Here is an 18,729-nt window from a genome sequence, read left to right as displayed (position 1 = left end):
GAAGCAACGAAAGCCGGTTGCTGTACAAGCTGCACAAAGCGATCTGATCACAACGGTTGAACTTTTTAAAAAAAAAAGTGAAAAAAAAAATTTTAAAAATGAAAAATTTATTTGATTTTTGCATTTTTTGGTTTTTTGTAGAATGCACTCGAATTAGGTAATAACCAATCATAACTGAACAGCTTGAAATGAAACATTGAATTGAGAGTTCAGTCTCTTATTCTATCAATCGTAAATTTCATGCCATTTTATCTTAAAAACGGCAAAATTCAGACCAGGTTTTCTCGAAACTGAGGCATCTTTTTTGAACTGTTTCAAGTTCAAATCACTGCAAATAGTGGTTGGTAATCACTCGTTCTCGTCAATTTCTTTGTTTTTTTTCAGTTATCGTCTGGACTTCACAGCTGGAGTGTACGAAGAAGTGACTGTGTTGTTTGCAGATGTGGTCCAGTTCTCCCAGATATGCAACCAGTGCAAACCAGATGTGGTGGCCACTGTCTTGAATGACCTCTGGAGAGTACTGGACGGACTGACATATGTTCACGATGTCTTCAAGGTATCTGCCTTCAGTCTCTGTTTCGACATACAAATCAATGGATACAGTGACATTTAAAAGCACAAATCGAATTTGATTTCGAAATGTGGTAAAGATTTTAGCTTCAAATGGCGAAAGTACAAGTTTAATCAAAATTTAACAAACCTCAAGCATATCTTTAAAAAAATCACCTAAAGATAACTGCTAGGTATTACTTCTGAAACAAAGATAACTGCTGGGTTTGTTTTGTGAAACCTATTTGCAAGTTTTTGTGAAAAAAAAAAATAAAAGATTTGTTTTAAATCACATTCAGGGCAAGTCGTTAAGATTTGATTTTTCGTCTATTTGATAAGATAATGTAGGACCTTTCGTCAGGCGTAAAGTAATCAAGGCAAGGTTGAGGAAAATAACCGCAAGTCTTCCGGCCAAAGTGTGGACCAATTAAGGCCAAGTGAATTTTTGAACTTAATGACTAATAATGAGTTGCGATTGCGCATTAATGCTTCACACACGAATTTTATCACACTATATTCACAAGGCAATGTATTAGGAAGCTTCAAATAGGCGAACAGTTTGAAAAATCATTGTTCACCGCGAGTGTTTAAGCTTTCTAAGAACGAAAAAAAGACGTTGAAAATAAATACTGAACTTTTTCTGATGTGATCTAGATTTAAAATTTTGGATTGATTTCATTTTTTAGTGCTATAGTTTTTATTGTCTTAAAGGAGGAAGAAATTTTTCAGCTAACTTTTAAGGAAGAAATAGGTTACCTAATAAGGCCTTACCTTATCGACCAGCCCTGATCACATTATTTCAGGTGGAGTACATTGGTGATGCGTACGTGTGTTGTGGCGGACTCCCGATTCCGGTGGATAGTCACGCAGAGCGAGTGTGTAATATGGCGCTCGCCATCATGGCCGCCAGCAAACAAGTGCTCTCTCCTGTCACCAGCGAATCCATCAAACTCAGGATTGGAGTACACACTGGACCTGTTATAACTGGTTAATAAATCATCGCAACTTTTGTTAGATGAAAATCAGAAATTTTGTTAAATAACTTTTTAAATTGTTAAATTGTGAAGCATCATCCTTGAAATCTTTTTGTCTGATTGAATGTATTTTCAATTCTCGTACATTTCTTGATGTGCAAATTTTGAATGTTGAAGTGTCAACCATAAGAAATTGTTTCAACCACAAGATCTCTCATTCCAGGCATTATCGGTGAAAAGATCCCCCGATTCTGTGTCTACGGATCGACCCTCACTCTGGCATCCCGCATGGAATCCCACGGACTCCTGGGTCGCATCCAGATAAGTCCAGCCACCAAGGCCAAAATCGACGGACTCGGATTCTCCATCCTCGATCGGGGCGAAATAGAGGTGAGCAAAAGTGATGATTGACGTTTAATGTCACAAACATTGGTCCTCAAAGTTCAAGTTTAAATCCTTTTTAAACGATAGGCAGTGTAATAATGATACTTAATAAAGAAGTTAGTAACCTTTTAAGCCTCGTTGTGATGTTAATAATTACTTTTAATAATTATAACAAATTGTTGTCAAAATAAATCCACTTTTAAGGTTTTTTAAAAATAAGCACTAATCCTAAAAAGAACCCAGTCCGAGAGATTGTCATTAGACAAATTATGACTGTTTTCAGATGTCTCATTTCTTGAATCAATCGGTAATCTATCAATCTGTATTTTTGACTCATTTATTTGTTGAACAATTTTTTCTTTCAGGTCAGAGGAGTTGGAACCATGTTCACGCATTTCCTCGAGGGAAGCTCGAAGAGCGACATGGAAATCCTCGGGAAGGTTCCGAACTCGACCAAGTCTGTCCCGATGAATGCCGGAGGCAGTAACTTCTACTACGACAAGAGTCTCTCTATGGTCGGTTACCATGACAACCTGATTGAAGGCCAACCAGTGCCCAGTAACCCACTTATGTACAGAGGCATCGGCAAAGCAGTGGGAAGAATTACCCGGCAGAAGACTTTGGCCCAGGTTGAGATGAAGCAAGGCGCAGCGGGTTCGGTTATGACTACTAACGCATTCGTCAATAACACGGGATCGATTATGACTGCTAACGGAATGGCCAATAATGCTCATAATATGAGTAGCATGAGTAACATGAGTAATATGAATAGTGTTAACCAGACGGTGTATCAACAACAGAATGTTCCGATGCCGATGCAAAACATGAACCAGCAGCAGCATACGACCAGTACGTATTATCAGGAGGGGGTTATGAATGCGGGGATGGGAATGGTTCCGCAACAGCAACAAGGCGGAAAAACGTCGACAACTACGGTCAAGAAAACCATCATTATGCGATGATAAGTTCTTAAACGCTACTTTGCAATATACTACCTGACAACAAAAATGACATAAATTCGAATTGGAGATTAAAAGCAAAGGAAAAACTGATGATAATTCACAAATTGATTAATCCACAATCTTGCACTGATTGATTTGACCTATTGTGAATTTGAAATGTCCATATGTCATGTATAAACCATGACTGAAAGTCTAAGATTTGAATGAATCCCATTTTAACAAATATTTACTGAAAATACGCACATTGACATTACTAACACAAAATTTTATTCAATAAACTTTTCTAGAATCCAGTACTTCTACACATTTTAATTTTGGGTCGCCTCTTTTCAATTGACATGTCGAAGATTTGAGCCCCGCTATAATCCATGCTCGTTGCTTGAGGGTACGGCATCATTACCCAGCCCAGAAGAATAAAAAAAATGCATGCATTTCTTAACCAGGGGCACAACATCGGCTCTCCGTAAAGAGCTGAGCAGCTTGTAATTTAATCCTTTTTCGCGAGTATGAATAGTCTTGAATATAAATGATTCTATAAAAAACAGATATTGTTCTTTAATTGTTAATACCTCAAGTCAATTCTAGAAAAAAAAATTTTTTTTTTCATCTGTGACAACAAAGTAGATGGTTAGTTATTGATATGTTTTTAAAACTCAAAACAGTTTGATTACTGGGTTTATTTTATTAATTCTATCCTTTTCATCTCTCAAAAACAGTATCCTTCTCCAGTGTAGTCCCACTTGAGGTAGTCCATGACTGCATATTTATTCCAAAGTAGTCCCACAAACTGCAGAAAACCAAGTAAGTAGAAGTACCAGTAGAGTCTGTCATCTCCAGGGGAACAGTCACGTGAGTAGGCGGTGCTTGAGTGACAGAGATCTCCGAAGTTTTCCAGAAATTTGCCCAGCGTCATAGCAATAAGTGATGCCAGAACTGAAACAGGAAAGTTTATAGAAAAATTAAGGATTTCTGTCAATATTTTGAGAAAATAGATTAAAAATTGTTGTTTTAGAAAAGCTTGGTTGAAGAAAAACATGTTTTGTTTGAACCATTGTGATCCAAGTTTTTTTCACGCCTAATCGTGTATCACCCGAGAAACTTCGGACGGCGTCAATCAACTATCATTTAACGGAAACTTTGTCCACTCGTGATTTGGAATTTGACTGAAACTTCGAGGACTTTTTCAGTAGAACTTTTTCTAGGAGTCGAAAAAATTGATTTAAAAATCAACTGGTCTTTTTTTTGTTCCAAGCATGATTGTAACAAATAGTGTGGTCGCACATTCTGTATAAATTGCTTGGCAAAATTGCTTTTTTTCGTACAGAAAAGGAAAAATAACTAAGAGAGCAGAACCAATTTTTAGAAAACTTCAAATGGTAAAAGTTTTGTGAAAACTATTTCCTTTCTTTTTTACCTGCTTTAAGCAGAAATATAGTTTAACTTACATTGTGCAAAGAAAGTTAATCCAACAAACACTCCCTGCATCTTGTCTGAAACAAAGTTTCTACTAAACATCAGCAGGAGTAAGGAAAAAAATAAATCCTCATATGTGAACTAACACTGATATTGGTGTTGATCAGGGGCCTCCAAATATGCAAACTGATAGGCAGTTACAACAACGAATAACTCAGACACCCCTGCTAGCACATATTGTGGAACCTTAAAACAGAACCACAGTTAGTTTTATAATTATAAGGGCATAAAACGTATCCTTGATGCACTTATTGACTAACATTACGAGGCCAAACTGTGCACTGGAAAGGCACACAATTTTGTGCCTGTATGTTCCTGGATTCCAGAGAGAAATCTTTGAACATGTTCCAAAAAGTAAATGGATTCCACTTACAAAAGTTTCGTGGATTCCGCGTACAAATAGCTGTAACGTAATTTTTGTCGGCACATTCGTTTTGTTGCGGATTCCGCAACAATCAAACATAGTTTGTTAATCTGGATTCCGCAACTGTAAGTGGATTCCATAAAATGTAAGTGGAATCCGCAAATATAAGTGGAATCCGCAAACAAAATGCGGATTCCACCTACAATTTGCGGATTTCATTTACAGTTTGCCGATTCCACTAACAATTTGCGGATTTCGCTTACAGTTGCGGATTCCGCAACAGCTTAATGTAACTATACTCATGTCTTATTATCTGTTTGTGGATTCCACAAACTGTTCTGGATTCCGCAAATACAGTTGCGGATTCCGCAATTTTGCCTATTTTTCGAGCGGTTTTGAGCGGTACAGTGTTTTAAGTATTTGTTTGTGGAATCCAAAACTGCAAAGAAGATCAAAGAAAAAGAGCAATGTTGCGGATTCCGCGAAAAATCTGAATTTAGCCTGTTGCGGAATCCGCTTACAATTCACAGAATGCACAGTTTGGCCTCTTAATGAATAAGAAAAATTCTATAAATTTCAATAAAAATTAACCAGTATTTTGTTATAGTCTCCTATTTATTTTTCGGTAAAGATTAAAAAGTCTGAAGCTTAATGATAATATAACAAATATTGTTTGCAACTTAGATGTCCTTCATTGTAAAATTAAAAACAATAGCAATCATTAAAATGAAATCAATTTGTGATAACGCCGTGAAATAGTGAAGCCCGTTTCGGGCGTCTCTTGTCTTGTTTTAATTAAATTTATTTGATATCTTCAACATTGATCAACTAATTTCTATTATTTCTGATTATTATTTCTACTTCGCCTATAATTCACAGTTTCTCGCTGTTTTTTTTCTGCGTCATAAAAATAATAAGTCTATTTTTATGAATTAAAAGTATCAATTCGGTAAATCATGAAAAGAAAGGGGATCCCGCACTCAGTAAAAGGATAAAACAATAAATTATAATGAATTTTTATTGTCAATCTCCATAAATTTCCAAAAAAATTGATTATAATCGATTAAAAAAGGATTATAACGTTACTATTTTTCGAAACAATGAAAATCATTATAATCAATTATAATCGATTGTTTTATGAGAAAAAAATTTTCTCAAATTTTATTGAATTATAATACATTATAATGGATTATAACCCATTATTATTCAACAAACGTCATCGCTTCATTACGTTTTAGTTTTGTTTTGTTTCGTGTGCTTTTCAGATGTTTACCGAATAAAAGAAACTGTAATTTTGTCTCAATAGCCACCAGCGGATTTAGGAAGGGGGCGTCGGGGGGCTAACTACCCCCTCAGGGATTCGACCCCCTGTCGACCCAAAAGGTCTCCCCATTTCCCCCCCCCCCCCACTATTTTAAGATCCATCCCTCCCCCCACTATTTTGAGATATCCATTTTTGGCTTACTGACGGCGCCTAATATATATTAATTTTGAGGTCAAATGTTTCCAAAAAGTGCCTAAAAACGCCTTTTTTGGCTCGTTTTTTCTCAAAATTTTGCCTGCGGCGCATAGATTTGACAGAAACAGGCTCTTTTTAATGCCTTGGGAGAGCTTGGAATCAATCTAGTCAACCTTTATAGGGTTTGGGAGACCCCCCCCCCCCCTCATGAAAATCCTAGATCCGCCCCTGGTTTACTGATTCTTACTTCTTACTGATTATTACTGTGTTTTCACGCAGAATAGCTAAATTATAATCCATTGTAATTGCTTTTTTTTGTGAAATAATATTTTGGTAGAAAACGGGATTAAAATCTATTATAATAGATTATAATTTATTAAAATGTCACCGTAAATGTTATCATTATGATGGATTATAAATCGTTTAAACGCCTAAAGTTGGCGCTTATAATTAATTATAATTTTGTTAAAAGTACGACTATAAATATAATGTAATCGATTATTTTCTTTTTTTACTGAGTGCGGGATGGAAAATGGATTCCTGTGGAAATCCATGAACATTTTTTTGAGTTTGAGTTTTTGTATTGTTGACGGTTTGTTAGATAGGTATAACGTCTTTTGAAACAGTTTTTTTTGCACATAGTCGACTTAGCACAACAAATGGTTTCGTTTCCCTAGTAGATTTTTCTAGTATATTTTTTTAAATTTTACTTTTCGTTTTTGTAATTAACAAAAACGTGTACTTTTGTTCTCTTTAAGAAGTTTGTATGAGGGCTTTGACATAGGAAAGTGACCTGCCACTGGATGGAGAGTTGAGATGCCTGGAAGTCATTTCCATTAATGTGCTCAATTACTGAGCAGTCTTCGGGTGATTTCGAATAGTCTTGAAGACAGTTCTCGTACACATTCACCCGCCGAGAGTCCAAAAGGCCGGCGAGGGTCAGCGAAAGAGCTGAAATAAAGACCAATTTAAATATGATAGTATCGATGTATTTGTTGGTAATACTAAAAATTGTAAGATGTTACAATGAATGAAGAGCTCTCAATGTGTTTTCCTTACAGTATCGAAAAATCTATTGCATTGTTTGATTTTCAAGTCAACAGAAACCCTGAAGAATTTCTTAAACAAAGTTTCTAATGATATTTGTCTGTGGCTCAGGTGGAAAATGCCTTAAGATCCAGGGGGTAGACATAGGGTAGACTTAGGGGTATACTATCTCCCTCAAGGTTTCGAGCTCGTCACCAACTAAAGGGTCCCCCTATGGTATCAATTTATGATATCCATTTTCGGTCGACCAACGCTAAAAGATTTCTACACGCGAAACTATACGAAGGTATACGAATTTTGAAGAGAAGCCCGCGCCGTGAAAATACCATTTTTGGTCACAATTTCCCAAAATGTTTCCGTTTCCATGCCATTTTGACATGTTTCAATTTATTCAAAAAATTATCTGCGATGCAAAACATCTTGTCAAAATAGTGTCTTTATAGTGTTCTGGGGCGCTCGGAAAATCAATTTGAATCGACGTACAATAAAGGTCGACAAAACCCGCCGCCTCGAGAAAATCGTCAATTGAAAATTTGTGATGGCAAGTTCCCAAGAAAATTGGAACCGGATCTAAACTAGTATTTATCATTGGTTATTATTATGATATTTTTTCTCTATAAAATATTGAATACTAACCAATCATACTCCATCAAACTAACAACCCACTTATTTGTAAGTGTTGAAACTACTTGTAGTTTCAACACCAGAACAATTTGAATTAAGCTTAGAATACAGTTGTTCTCATTCTGGAACTAACTCGCATAAACCGGTGTACACTAGATCTATTGAGACTAGGAGATATAAAAGTAAGATTAGGATCGGTATTAGACTAAGAAGTTGCACGAATCTATCCGGCCCAAAATAAGATAGCGTGACGAGCAGACGGTGTACCTTATCTGAAATTACTCTATGAGTATAGTACTTAATACATAACTCATCTGGTGCGACCAAAAGTCAGATCAAACTTTTATAATCAGAATACTTTCAGCAGTAAATTTAAATTTTCATTCAATGACAAAAAATTTTGAAAAATATTCTTCAAAAATTTTTCATGGCGCTAAACCTAATAATTGTACAATAACGACCGATAAAAACAACACTCGTCGTTTTCCATAAATCAGCTGTAATTTAATTAACATCTTGGAAAAGTATTTATTGAATATATTAATACAAAAATAGTTAGTATAAATCTTAAATTGTTATTATGTATAAATCACCTAAAATATAACAGCCAATCTCAAAAACTAACAATAATCAAAATTTAAAAAATAACCCTAACCTTTATCAATAAACTATCAAGGCTTATCCTTGCTTTCACTCAAATTAATTTCATTTTAAGTAACAGATCATCAAGGTTTTCCTTGGATCTTTAAATTAATTTAAACTATATCTAATTTTCTAAATTTCTAAATATCTAAATTTCTGTTCATCAAGGCCTATCTTTGGGACAAATAGAACAATTTTGTTCTCCCCTCCCATATTAATTAGTGTCTAACGACCTCAAACGTCGATTCACTATCCAGCCCTTATCAAAGACCCAGAATTATCAGAAACTTTTCAAACAACTAACCATTCTAATTAGGATAAAAGGTGAAGAACTTCGGTTACTCATCCTTCACTTGATTCCCTTCCTCTTAGATGGCCCACGCTAAAACACTTATGCTTAGTAAGTCATACAATAGCATCTATCGAACTACTTGCGTTCTAATTATAGCTGAACCTTGTGGATTGACTTACTACTCGCCAACCCTTGATCACAAATCACAACCCCTAAGTAAGATTAGGTAAGTCTAACTTAACTTAAAATTATACACGAGAAAGTAAAAATCATTCTCAGGAATCGATATACGCTTTTCTCTCCAACACAACAAATAAGACCCAAGTTAAGCTAACCACAAAAAATTGTAAGAACTGATAGTTTAGGATATTAGAAATCACTAAACCCAATATTGCATCCATCATCCTAAACCTTATGTCAGGAGACAATTTAGTAAACAAACAAACAATCATATTACACAACTGTTTAATTAATAAAGAAAGATTCGACCTCGTAATTATACCACATAGACAAACAATAGGATGCATTAGAACAAAAAGACAAACACTAAGAAAGAAAATTATTAACAAACAAAAACAAATTATTAGAAAACGATTTTCAAAACAAAGAAACGCAGTCTCAGAATCAGAAACAACCGCAATACAAGAACTCCACAATTTAAAAGACTCAAAAAACTAAAACCATCAAATTGACGATCAAATATACTATTCTGACTCAGAAACCACATCACCAGCATCATTAAAAGGCAAACGTAGAATAAAAAAATGTTGAGAAAACAAACCAATACGTCTGTACAATTGGAATCAACCAATAAGACACATTGAAAATTACAAACTAACAGTAATACAACACAAAAAAGATTCGAAATGAAGAAAACCTAGAAATTTCAGTACTCCAATTTTAATACATCCATTAACTGAAGCTCGAGGAAAGGTACAATTTTGACAAAATTTAATCGTAAATTTATTCGAAAAAGGAGATAGTCCAGGCACAAAAAAATTTCCCGATGCAAAAATAAGAAGACAACTTCTTGATTACTAACTTAAAAGCATATGTCGTCTCACATCGCAATATGGAATCTACACAATAGAAATTAGATCACCAAATGCATTTCACAACAAATATCTCATTCAAACCGATGACGTAGAATTTGAAGTTTCAAAAGTTTTTACAGAAAACATAAAAATATACAACACCAAAACTCACAAAGAGCAAATTCATATTCACAAACGATGTATTCTCACTTATCTATAGCTATATATTTATATTAGAATCGAAAGAACCTCAAAGTGATTCACCAACTCAAACATCCCGACACACAACCGTACGACAAAAAATATATATATTTTCAAAAATTTGAAATGCAATCTAACTAGTAATGACATACCACATCATGTTAAAAACGATTAACAAAAAATCTTAGCATGGTTCATAATCGATTATTTTAATCATAATATTGATCTTATACGAGACCCTCCTAAAAAAGAGAGCATGAATTTATACCCTCACTCCTGAGCATGCTCTATAGCCAGCCTCACCCACCGTGCTACACCCACGCTTTGTGACAACACCCTTTTTTTGACGGGAGTAATGTTCCTATCAACCAAATCAACACTTATCACAACCGATCAAAAATCATGATACGATCTCCCGAAACGATCGTGATAACAACTCTAATTCCAATTCAGGGAAAGAATATGCTCTTAACCTCTAAAGAATAACACCATCATCCATCTTCCATTATAAAAGAACACTTACGAACTAAAACTCTCTAAGCCCCGGATGGGTGGAACCAGATCTAAACTAGTATTCATCATTGGTTATTATTATGATATTTTATCTCTATAAAATATTCAGTACTAACCAATCATACTCAATCAAACTAACAACCCACTTATTTGTAAGTGTTGAAACTAGTTGTAGTTTCAACACCAGAACAATTTGAATTAATCTTAGAATACAGTTGTTCTCATTCTGGAACTAACTCGCATAAACCGATGTTTAACTAACCGATGCATAACTAGATCTATTGAGACTAGGAGATATAAGAGTAAGATTAAGATCGGTATTAGGCTAAGAAGTTGCACAAATCTATCCGGCCGAAAATAAGATAGCGTGGCAAGCAGACGGTGTACCTTATCTGAAATTACTCTATGAGTTTAGATCTTAACACATAACTCAAATGATTATTTTGTAAATTAGTTTCTATTAAATTTCACCTCACTTACCAGCAGCAAACATGCCAATTGTAAGCCTGAAGGAGACAACTCTCTTTGTGAACACATGCCTCCTGTCATAGATGTCATCATACTCCCTGCAGATACAACCCTTGAGTGACGTCATACATCTGGCGAAGAGGGAGGAGTCGAAGAAGAAGAGGAGGGGGATGAGGAGGATGACTGTGACCAGATCCCCCCCTGTGCTGAACCAAGTCACTGAGTACTTGATGCGATACTGGAAGCAGAGAAACGAACAAGTGATTGTTTGAATTTGGCAAAACCAGTTTTGGGCCTATTTATTTAGAATTACTGAAGTCTTGTTTAAAAGGAGCAAAACAATGCAGTAAATAGATAACATACAGACCAAAGACGAGCAGCAAGGAACTTGACAACCCAATCACACTCCAACTACGTAATGGAAAAACATACATGACATGCTGCCTACAGTCAACGGATTTAAAGTACGACTTGGCATCGCAGCAAAGAAATTCCATTGCAACCGAAATATGGCCATCTCGATATTCAAAAATACGCACAGATCCAAGTCAACAGGTACTGCTTCCAAAGTTGAACTACATCCCATTACCGAAAGAGATTGAGAAAAGCAATGTTCCTATCAACCAAATCAACACTTATCACAACCGATCAGAAATCATGATACGATCTCCCGAAACGATCGTGATAACAACTCTACTTCCAAATCAGGAAAAAGAATATGCTCTTAACCTCTAAAGAATAACACCATCATCCACCTTCCATTATAATAGAACACTGACGAACTAGAACTCTCTAAACCCCGGATGGGTGGAACCAGATCTAAACTAGTATTCATCATTGGTTATTATTATGATATTTTATCTCTATAAAAAATTCAATACTAACCAATCATACTCAATCAAACTAACAACCCACTTATTTGTAAGTGTTGAACCTACTTGTAGTTTCAACACAGAACAATTTGAATTAATCTTAGAATACAGTTGTTCTCGTTCCGGAACTAACTCGCATAAACCGGTGTACACTAGATCTATTGAGACTAGGAGATATAAGAGTAAGATTAAGATCGGTATTAGGCTAAGAAGTTGCACAAATCTATCCGGCCGAAAATAAGATAGCGTGGCGAGCAGACGGTGTACCTTATCTGAAATTACTCTATGAGTTTAGATCTTAACACATAACTCAAATTATTATTTTGTAAATTAGTTTCTATTAAGTTTCACCTCACTTACCAGCAGCAAACATGCCAATTGTAAGTCTGAAGGAGACAACTCCCTTTGTGAACACATGCCTCCTGTCATAGATGTCATCATCCTCCCTGCAGATACAACCCTTGAGTGACGTCATACATCTGGCGAAGAGGGAGGAGTTGAAGAAGAAGAGGAGGGGGATGAGGAGGATGACTGTGACCAGATCCACCCCTGTGCTGAACCAAGTCACTGGGTACTTGATGCGATACTGGAAGCAGAGAAACGAACAAGTGGTTGTTTGAATTTGGCAAAACCAGTTTTGGGCCTATTTATTTAGAATTACTGAAGATTTGTTTAAAAGGAGCAATCATATACTTATTCATTCAAAACTGAGTACAAAAAAGTGTCAAAACTCATTTAGACCATAGGGTAGATCAGACTTCTCAGCAATACTCAAGTATTGAAAACGAGAAGTTATCGCAATAAAAGAAAATAGTCCTCGAGCGAAACAAAAATTTCGGAAACCGACGTGACTTTCACAACCAGCAATGGTTTTCTATGCTGAGAAGTCTTAAATAAGTAATTCAATTTCAGACACCTGAATCATTATGAGACTGTTACGAATCATTTTTATTCCATCGAAACAAACTATCAGAGTTTTGTGGCTATTAAGAAGAGTTTGTCGACTCATTGGCGAATTCTTTGAGGGATTTGCAAATAATTACCCACAAAACGAGCAAATTCATCAAACTAACTCAGAACTTCCCGATCGAGGTCCATATTTTTTTTCCAGTGGCACCGAAAATCATTCCGTGACGTAACTTTCAAAGTCTGGGCACGTTTCATATTTTTTTCACACTTTCTGGACATACCGACAAGACAAAATCGGTTCAATTTTTTCCCCAAATTTTTGAAGTTATTGATTCCTAAGATGAAGCTAGGAGCTCCAAAAACTAACTTTATTTGAGTGAAACTAAGTTTTCAAGGCTTAAATTAAGCATAAGCTAAAGTAAACCTGCTCACTCGCGCGCAATTAGACGAAAAATCAAAAAATTCGAACCGGTTTTTCTCGGCAGTTTATTTGAAGTTTTTTAATGTCGTTTGATCACTCAACCCAGTCCGATGATAATTTGTGGTAGCTGATTTTGCGAAGAAAACAAAAAACCAAAACACACCCGAATACAAAGTTCCCCCCATTTTCAATGGTCGGAACAACAGTTTTGAACCTGAAGTGATCAAAACTGTTTCATTGAGTTCCATTCAGCTTGATTTTGTTCATAACTGGTCTGAATCAACAATTATCAAGGTATTGCAGGGTCACTCAATACGCTAATGATTTGATGATTTTTGTCAATAACGAGATTCTTGATGCAACTTTAAATTAAATTGGAAACTGTTGTGAAAAACTGTCAGTAAACTTGAAGAACCGAAGTTAACACTTTCAGGGAATTGAGTAAAATCAAAAAGATGAAAATTCGTTTCAAAATGAATTGTTTGGCGAAAAATCCTCAATTGTACAGTTAATCAAAGTTTAAATTATCATCAAATATAAAAATTATACGTAGAAGAAAAGTTTCGCGTGGTAAAAAAAATCAATCCTCCGAGAACACATTGCCCATAAATTCGATAATTTTCTTGATGATTGCATTTGTTGGGCTATTTACACTTTTCATCTTTTTTCTTCGATGGGATATCAAATCAGCTCATAAGATCACACTAGAATCAATTAATCTGGGCACCTAAATTTTACTGTAACCATCAAAGTTACTTGAACATCGAAGAAAAAAAAGTTCGCTATCATACAACGAAACTGAACCAAAATGTACATAAGACGTTTTTACTTATAATGCCATATAAAATAAGACTTTTTGTCTTCACAGACTGAAAATTAGCCTGAAAATTAATTGCGAAATGCTGTTAATCAGTTGCAATAGATTTAGGCGGCGGTTCCGCAATTTTTTTTATGATGGCACCGATTGCGGAAATTTTTGTTCGCGACGCCTCTCCTTGGTCGCCTGTCTCTAGAAACATTAAATTTTGGTCACGGCAATCAAGAAAAACCAAATTTTGGTTTCGATAACCTGAACGAGGGTCTGAACAAAACTGACCTCTGAGTATTCCTCATTGCGATTGACACTCCACATGGGCAGTTTCAAATGCAACCCCTGCAGTCTATAGACAGTATTGAACTGCATCAACATCATGTAGAAGGGAATGAAGGAGATGAAGACTAGAAGGAGTCTCAAGTATCTCTTCACACATTCGACCACGTCTCTCCTGAACTCCCCTCCGTAGTCCAACATTACCAGGTCCAGACGGGACAGCCGGTAGATGTTGGAACTGGCCCCTCCTGTCGTATTAGACATGGAAGCTAAAAGAAAAACTATTAGTAAATGAGGAAAAACTAAAAGTTACTATGAAAATCTCCGTAACTATGGATTGATTTAAGAACATCTCGAAGCCCTTCAGCGAATAGCGGAGATAATGGAGAGGAGTGCAGACACATTTTTGGCCAGAAAATCTTGATGATTTTGTGAAAACGCCTTTGGTGCAGTCAATAAGTTTGGAAACAGAGCAAAATTAATACACAACATTTGAAAGCAAATCAAAATCAAAATACAGCATTTCAAAACAGAGCTTAACTAAAAAACTGCCTTAATTGTCAACTAAATTTAGCAAAAATGTTCAAAATCAAATTTGTGGTTTAATTGGCTTTTTTCATGTTTCAGAAAAAATCTGAATAATGAATTTGGGGCTATTTACCCCACATAAAATGAGAAATATAAAACTTTTAGGGATTAGCGGATTTAGAACTTTCAGACTTGAAATGAATTGAAATTTCGGGCTTAAAATGTTTGGGGGGAAATGATTGTTTTTAATATTTTGTCTATTATCAAAACTTGTCTATCACTTTAGAGTTTTGATTATATTTCTTAAATTCAATCATTCTTACAACTCGAAACGCTTCTTTTTACGTGATCTGCTCCCCTCCCTATTCTCAAATTTGATACCTTAGGTGCCTTTATCATAGAGGTTATTTAGTCATGGAGGTGCTTTTATCAAAATTTTTTCAGGTCAGTCAGTAGCCCCTTCCCCCTCCTCCTCATTTTAAATTTAATTAAGTGGTGCCGGAGTCACGCGTTCTGACCTTCTCGATCACGTCTCCTCCTGCGTCTCGTATCCTCCGAGAAACTAGCCGAGATCACTTTCGTCAGCGTCTGAGTCATATCCGACTGCCTCTCTCGGTAAATGTATTTCCTCCTCCCAGCCACAAAAACAACCAAAGACAAACAGAGACAAATAAGCGCAGTCAACAACGGCCAAAACTGAGAGTCAAAAAACTGCATTTCAACATAATCGATTACATAACAACTTATAACTGCTCCAAACTTCATCATCCAGTATTGAATGTGGAAAAACTTTGGCGCCACCTCTGCAGAATTTGTCTGATCGGCGCCAAAAATGATAATGTTACCCAAAAGAACTCCCGAGCCGAGCCCGATTATAAGTAATGACGTAACCAAAATAGGCGAGCACGCGTCGCTTAACTCGGGGCTCGTTTCATTCAAATTATTCGGCCCGTGGTGAACAAATGTCTCAATTTTACACTGAATACCATCGTAATCTTTAGCTTGAGATATGACAAGTATTGCATAACCTATTATGTAAATTACATAACCACCGCATATGGTCCAAAAGCGGGCTATGTGTGTATCTGATAGCCAGCTAGTAATAAATGCTGTGAAGTATTGAACAAGGTAAACTCCTGTGAGAATATCTAGGGTTTGAACAGCCGACCATACAGTGGGGTCATCATTTGCAATTGGTATGAAAGAGTAAATAACTGTATGAAAAGCGCAACTTTCAAGTAACACAGAAAGAAAAATAATCGTCAAAGCTATAATACTGCGTTTGTATTCGTAATATATTTGAGCTTGGAACGATAAAGGTTGATTGCCCTTGTCTCCCATTCGGGCTAAAAGGACTTCCGGGTCCACGCTTGATTCTCCGAGAAGTCCATAATTCGAGCCAGACGTCGACACATTAGTCACAATAGCTGCAGGATTTCGGCTGTACTCAGATACAAGTTAGAGTGGTATTTAAAACATAGATGTGTCCCTTAAAAAACTCGCCGTTGTCTAAGCTTAGCAAAAAATTTCGTTCAATTGATTTTTTTGATGTTTCACAAAAATGGCTATACCAAAAAAATTTTCAAGTGTTTCTGGGGATTCAGTAATGTTACTTGTACCTGGAATCGCCTTGGATCAAAGTCATCTCACTGGACACTCGGTTAGATGTTCTGTACTTATTACTGCCCAATAGACTAAGAAAAGACATAAATGGCTGCGAATAATCTAAGTTTACAGAACAGATGACGTGTTATTACCATTGCAAAAGAGCATAACCAATAAATTAAGTAAATTATGATATTCATTGTAAATATCAAAGTTAAGAATGGTTTTTGCAATCATCATGGCGAATGATCTGAAATTTAAGCTTAAATATAATAATGGCATAAGGTTGTCCTATTACATCAATTATGGCTAAGCCAATTTTACTAATTTTTTCAATTAAACTTTTGTTTATTTGGTTTCAACTGACTTTCTAAATGAGAATACCCCGAGACTTTCTCAATGCGACCCCCCCCCCCCTCAATTCTGGTTGCCAAAATTTTCCAAAAAGCCCCCCCTTTCGTACAAATTTACGAGATCCATTTTTGCCCGACCAACATCACAAATTAAGTAAGAGCGCCTTAGGCGCCAATATAACTGAGGTTTGAGCAGGGAGCGCGTGCAGATAAATAGCAATTTTTTAGTCAAATTTTCAACAAAATATGGCTCAATACGCCATTTTTAGGCTGTTTCTTTTTTTTCTGAATTTGCCTTCGGCGCAGAAAATTTTTGACAAAAATAAGGTCCTTGTAGTCTTTTCGGAGAGCTCGGAAAATCAAATTGGTCGACCTAAATAAGAAAAAGGTCAACATTTTCAATTTTTTGTTTCAAAAAAAACTTTGCCCCACGCAAAGTTTCTGCGCACGCTTCTGTCTGTACCACAAAAACTTTTAAACGCAGCTGACGTTTTTTTTATTGTGAATTGCGGGTGCAACAAATAAATTCAGTATAAATAATTTTTGAAACAGGAAGTTTTAGTAAAAAGGTAAAAAGCGAAGCAATGGAGTTTCATCAGCTTCTTTGAAAGCTAACCAACAAAACAAAAGAATATTTTTTTTCCGCTGAAAACTTTTAGAATAAAAAAATTAGAAAATTTCAAGTTTACTAAGATGGTTGAAAGAAGTTCAGATATTTTGATATTTTTGTATCAACCTAATTCAGACCTTGATTTGTATTTGTTGGGTTATTTTTCTGGGCTGGGAAGGGTTTTCTGCTCTCAGTTAACAAACATGGATCAATTTATGATTATTTAACTAATCTTTTTGACAAGAATCTTATTAGTCTTGTTTAACTAGTCTTTTGACAAGAAGCGGAGACCGATTCTAACATAGCAAGCGCTGAATAGTATGTTTGATAGGCAGCTAAACCTTTTCACTAGTTTTATGCAGCAGATGTGATAACAAAAGGTCTCCGCCTCTAGTCAAAAGGACTAGTTAAATAAGACTAATAAGACTCTTGTCAAAAAAAACTAGTTAAATCATCAAAAGTTTATCCATACTTGTTAATTGAGAGTAGACGAAACCTTCGCAACCCAGAAAAATAACGAACTATTTAGTAAGTAAGTAATCAATTATAACGGATTATGTTGATTTTTTGACAGTTATGATTAATATCAAAATTAGGTGTTTAAAGGATTTATAATAGAATATAATGGTGATTTTTTTCCAGGAGATTATAATCTATTTTAATCAATTATAATTGATTATATTTTATACATAAAATTCTTTAAATGAGTTATACTCAATTATAATCTGCTCTGCCAAAGCTTTGTCACACCAAAGGTACGTTTTAATTATATCCCATGGGCTATCATTTTTCTGTCAAAAACAAAATTTCCAAGTGCGAGATAATCTCTGATCACACTTTGGTTCATCTGAAGATAACATTTTACCACGAAACAAAAGTTTCATAGAGTTCGTTCATATTGTTTGAAAAGGTTCTCGCGGTAGGTGAAAATCAAGTCTTCCGAAAAATTTTGAAACTAAAGCAAGGTGGTTCAACTGACGCGTTTTTGATTGACAGGCGTTAAGAAGCGCGTAGTTAGTAGTTCCTTAATTAGGACTATTACCTTATAATTTGTCAACTAATTTTAAGGAGAATAAACTAGTTTAGCGGCAAGCATTGTTTGTTTTACGCGCACAATACCTCTCGCTTTGAATGTAAGTTCAGATCAAGCGGCTGCTACATGGCAATGCCGCCTTTGAAGCTAGCGTTTTGACTCGTTAAATAATTTGAGTCTAGAAAAAGATCGACTTGCAACGGATACCAGTCTGACAAAATACCTAGCACCTTCCAATGTGGTATTTTGACCAGCATTGAAGCTCATCATTTTCTTTAATTTTTTTCTTCAATGTGTGATCATGTAGGTTGCATGCAAGAAC

At 35.6% G+C, this 18,729-nt stretch overlaps 2 protein-coding genes across 2 annotated transcripts; one reads left to right on the top strand and one right to left on the bottom strand.

Annotated features, from left to right (window-relative positions):
• Positions 1 to 384: 384 nt before the first annotated feature.
• On the top strand, positions 385 to 3,147 carry LOC134856678 (guanylate cyclase soluble subunit beta-2-like; the record flags this gene model as incomplete). The annotated part of the gene is given in 4 exon segments (XM_063872949.1): positions 385 to 556; positions 1,353 to 1,536; positions 1,747 to 1,913; positions 2,273 to 3,147. Coding segments are annotated over 4 exon segments (1,120 nt in total), but the record flags the coding sequence as incomplete, so codon positions are not given.
• A 278-nt stretch (positions 3,148 to 3,425) lies between these two features.
• LOC134856679 (solute carrier family 15 member 4-like) lies at positions 3,426 to 16,585 on the bottom strand. The gene is made up of 8 exons (XM_063872950.1): positions 16,426 to 16,585; positions 15,325 to 16,247; positions 14,285 to 14,547; positions 12,219 to 12,444; positions 6,959 to 7,116; positions 4,429 to 4,528; positions 4,315 to 4,359; positions 3,426 to 3,802 (listed from the first exon to the last, which is right to left on the bottom strand). Exons 1-8 carry the CDS (start codon positions 16,512 to 16,514, stop codon positions 3,576 to 3,578), a joined length of 2,031 nt encoding a protein of 676 aa, XP_063729020.1. The 5' UTR covers positions 16,515 to 16,585; the 3' UTR covers positions 3,426 to 3,575.
• Between the last annotated feature and the right edge of the window lie 2,144 nt (positions 16,586 to 18,729).

The sequence above is a fragment of the Symsagittifera roscoffensis genome, unplaced genomic scaffold (assembly GCF_963678635.1).
Source record: "Symsagittifera roscoffensis unplaced genomic scaffold, txSymRosc1.1 SCAFFOLD_765, whole genome shotgun sequence".
NCBI classification, from domain to species: Eukaryota; Metazoa; Xenacoelomorpha; order Acoela; family Convolutidae; genus Symsagittifera; species Symsagittifera roscoffensis.
This window is presented reverse-complemented; position numbering and strand designations above follow the sequence as displayed.

What these genes read in the sequence shown, in the direction of transcription:
- LOC134856679 (XM_063872950.1), bottom strand. Translation starts at nt 16,514, where the DNA reads ATGTCTTTTCTTAGTCTATTGGGCAGTAATAAGTACAGAACATCTAAC. An exon ending in TTGATCCAAGGCGATTCCAG is followed by an intron (nt 16,248 to 16,425) that starts GTACAAGTAACA and finishes ATCTGAGTACAG; the next exon opens with CCGAAATCCTGCAGCTATTG. An exon ending in AATTGGCATGTTTGCTGCTG is followed by an intron (nt 7,117 to 12,218) that starts GTAAGTGAGGTG and finishes TCTTTATTTCAG; the next exon opens with CTCTTTCGCTGACCCTCGCC.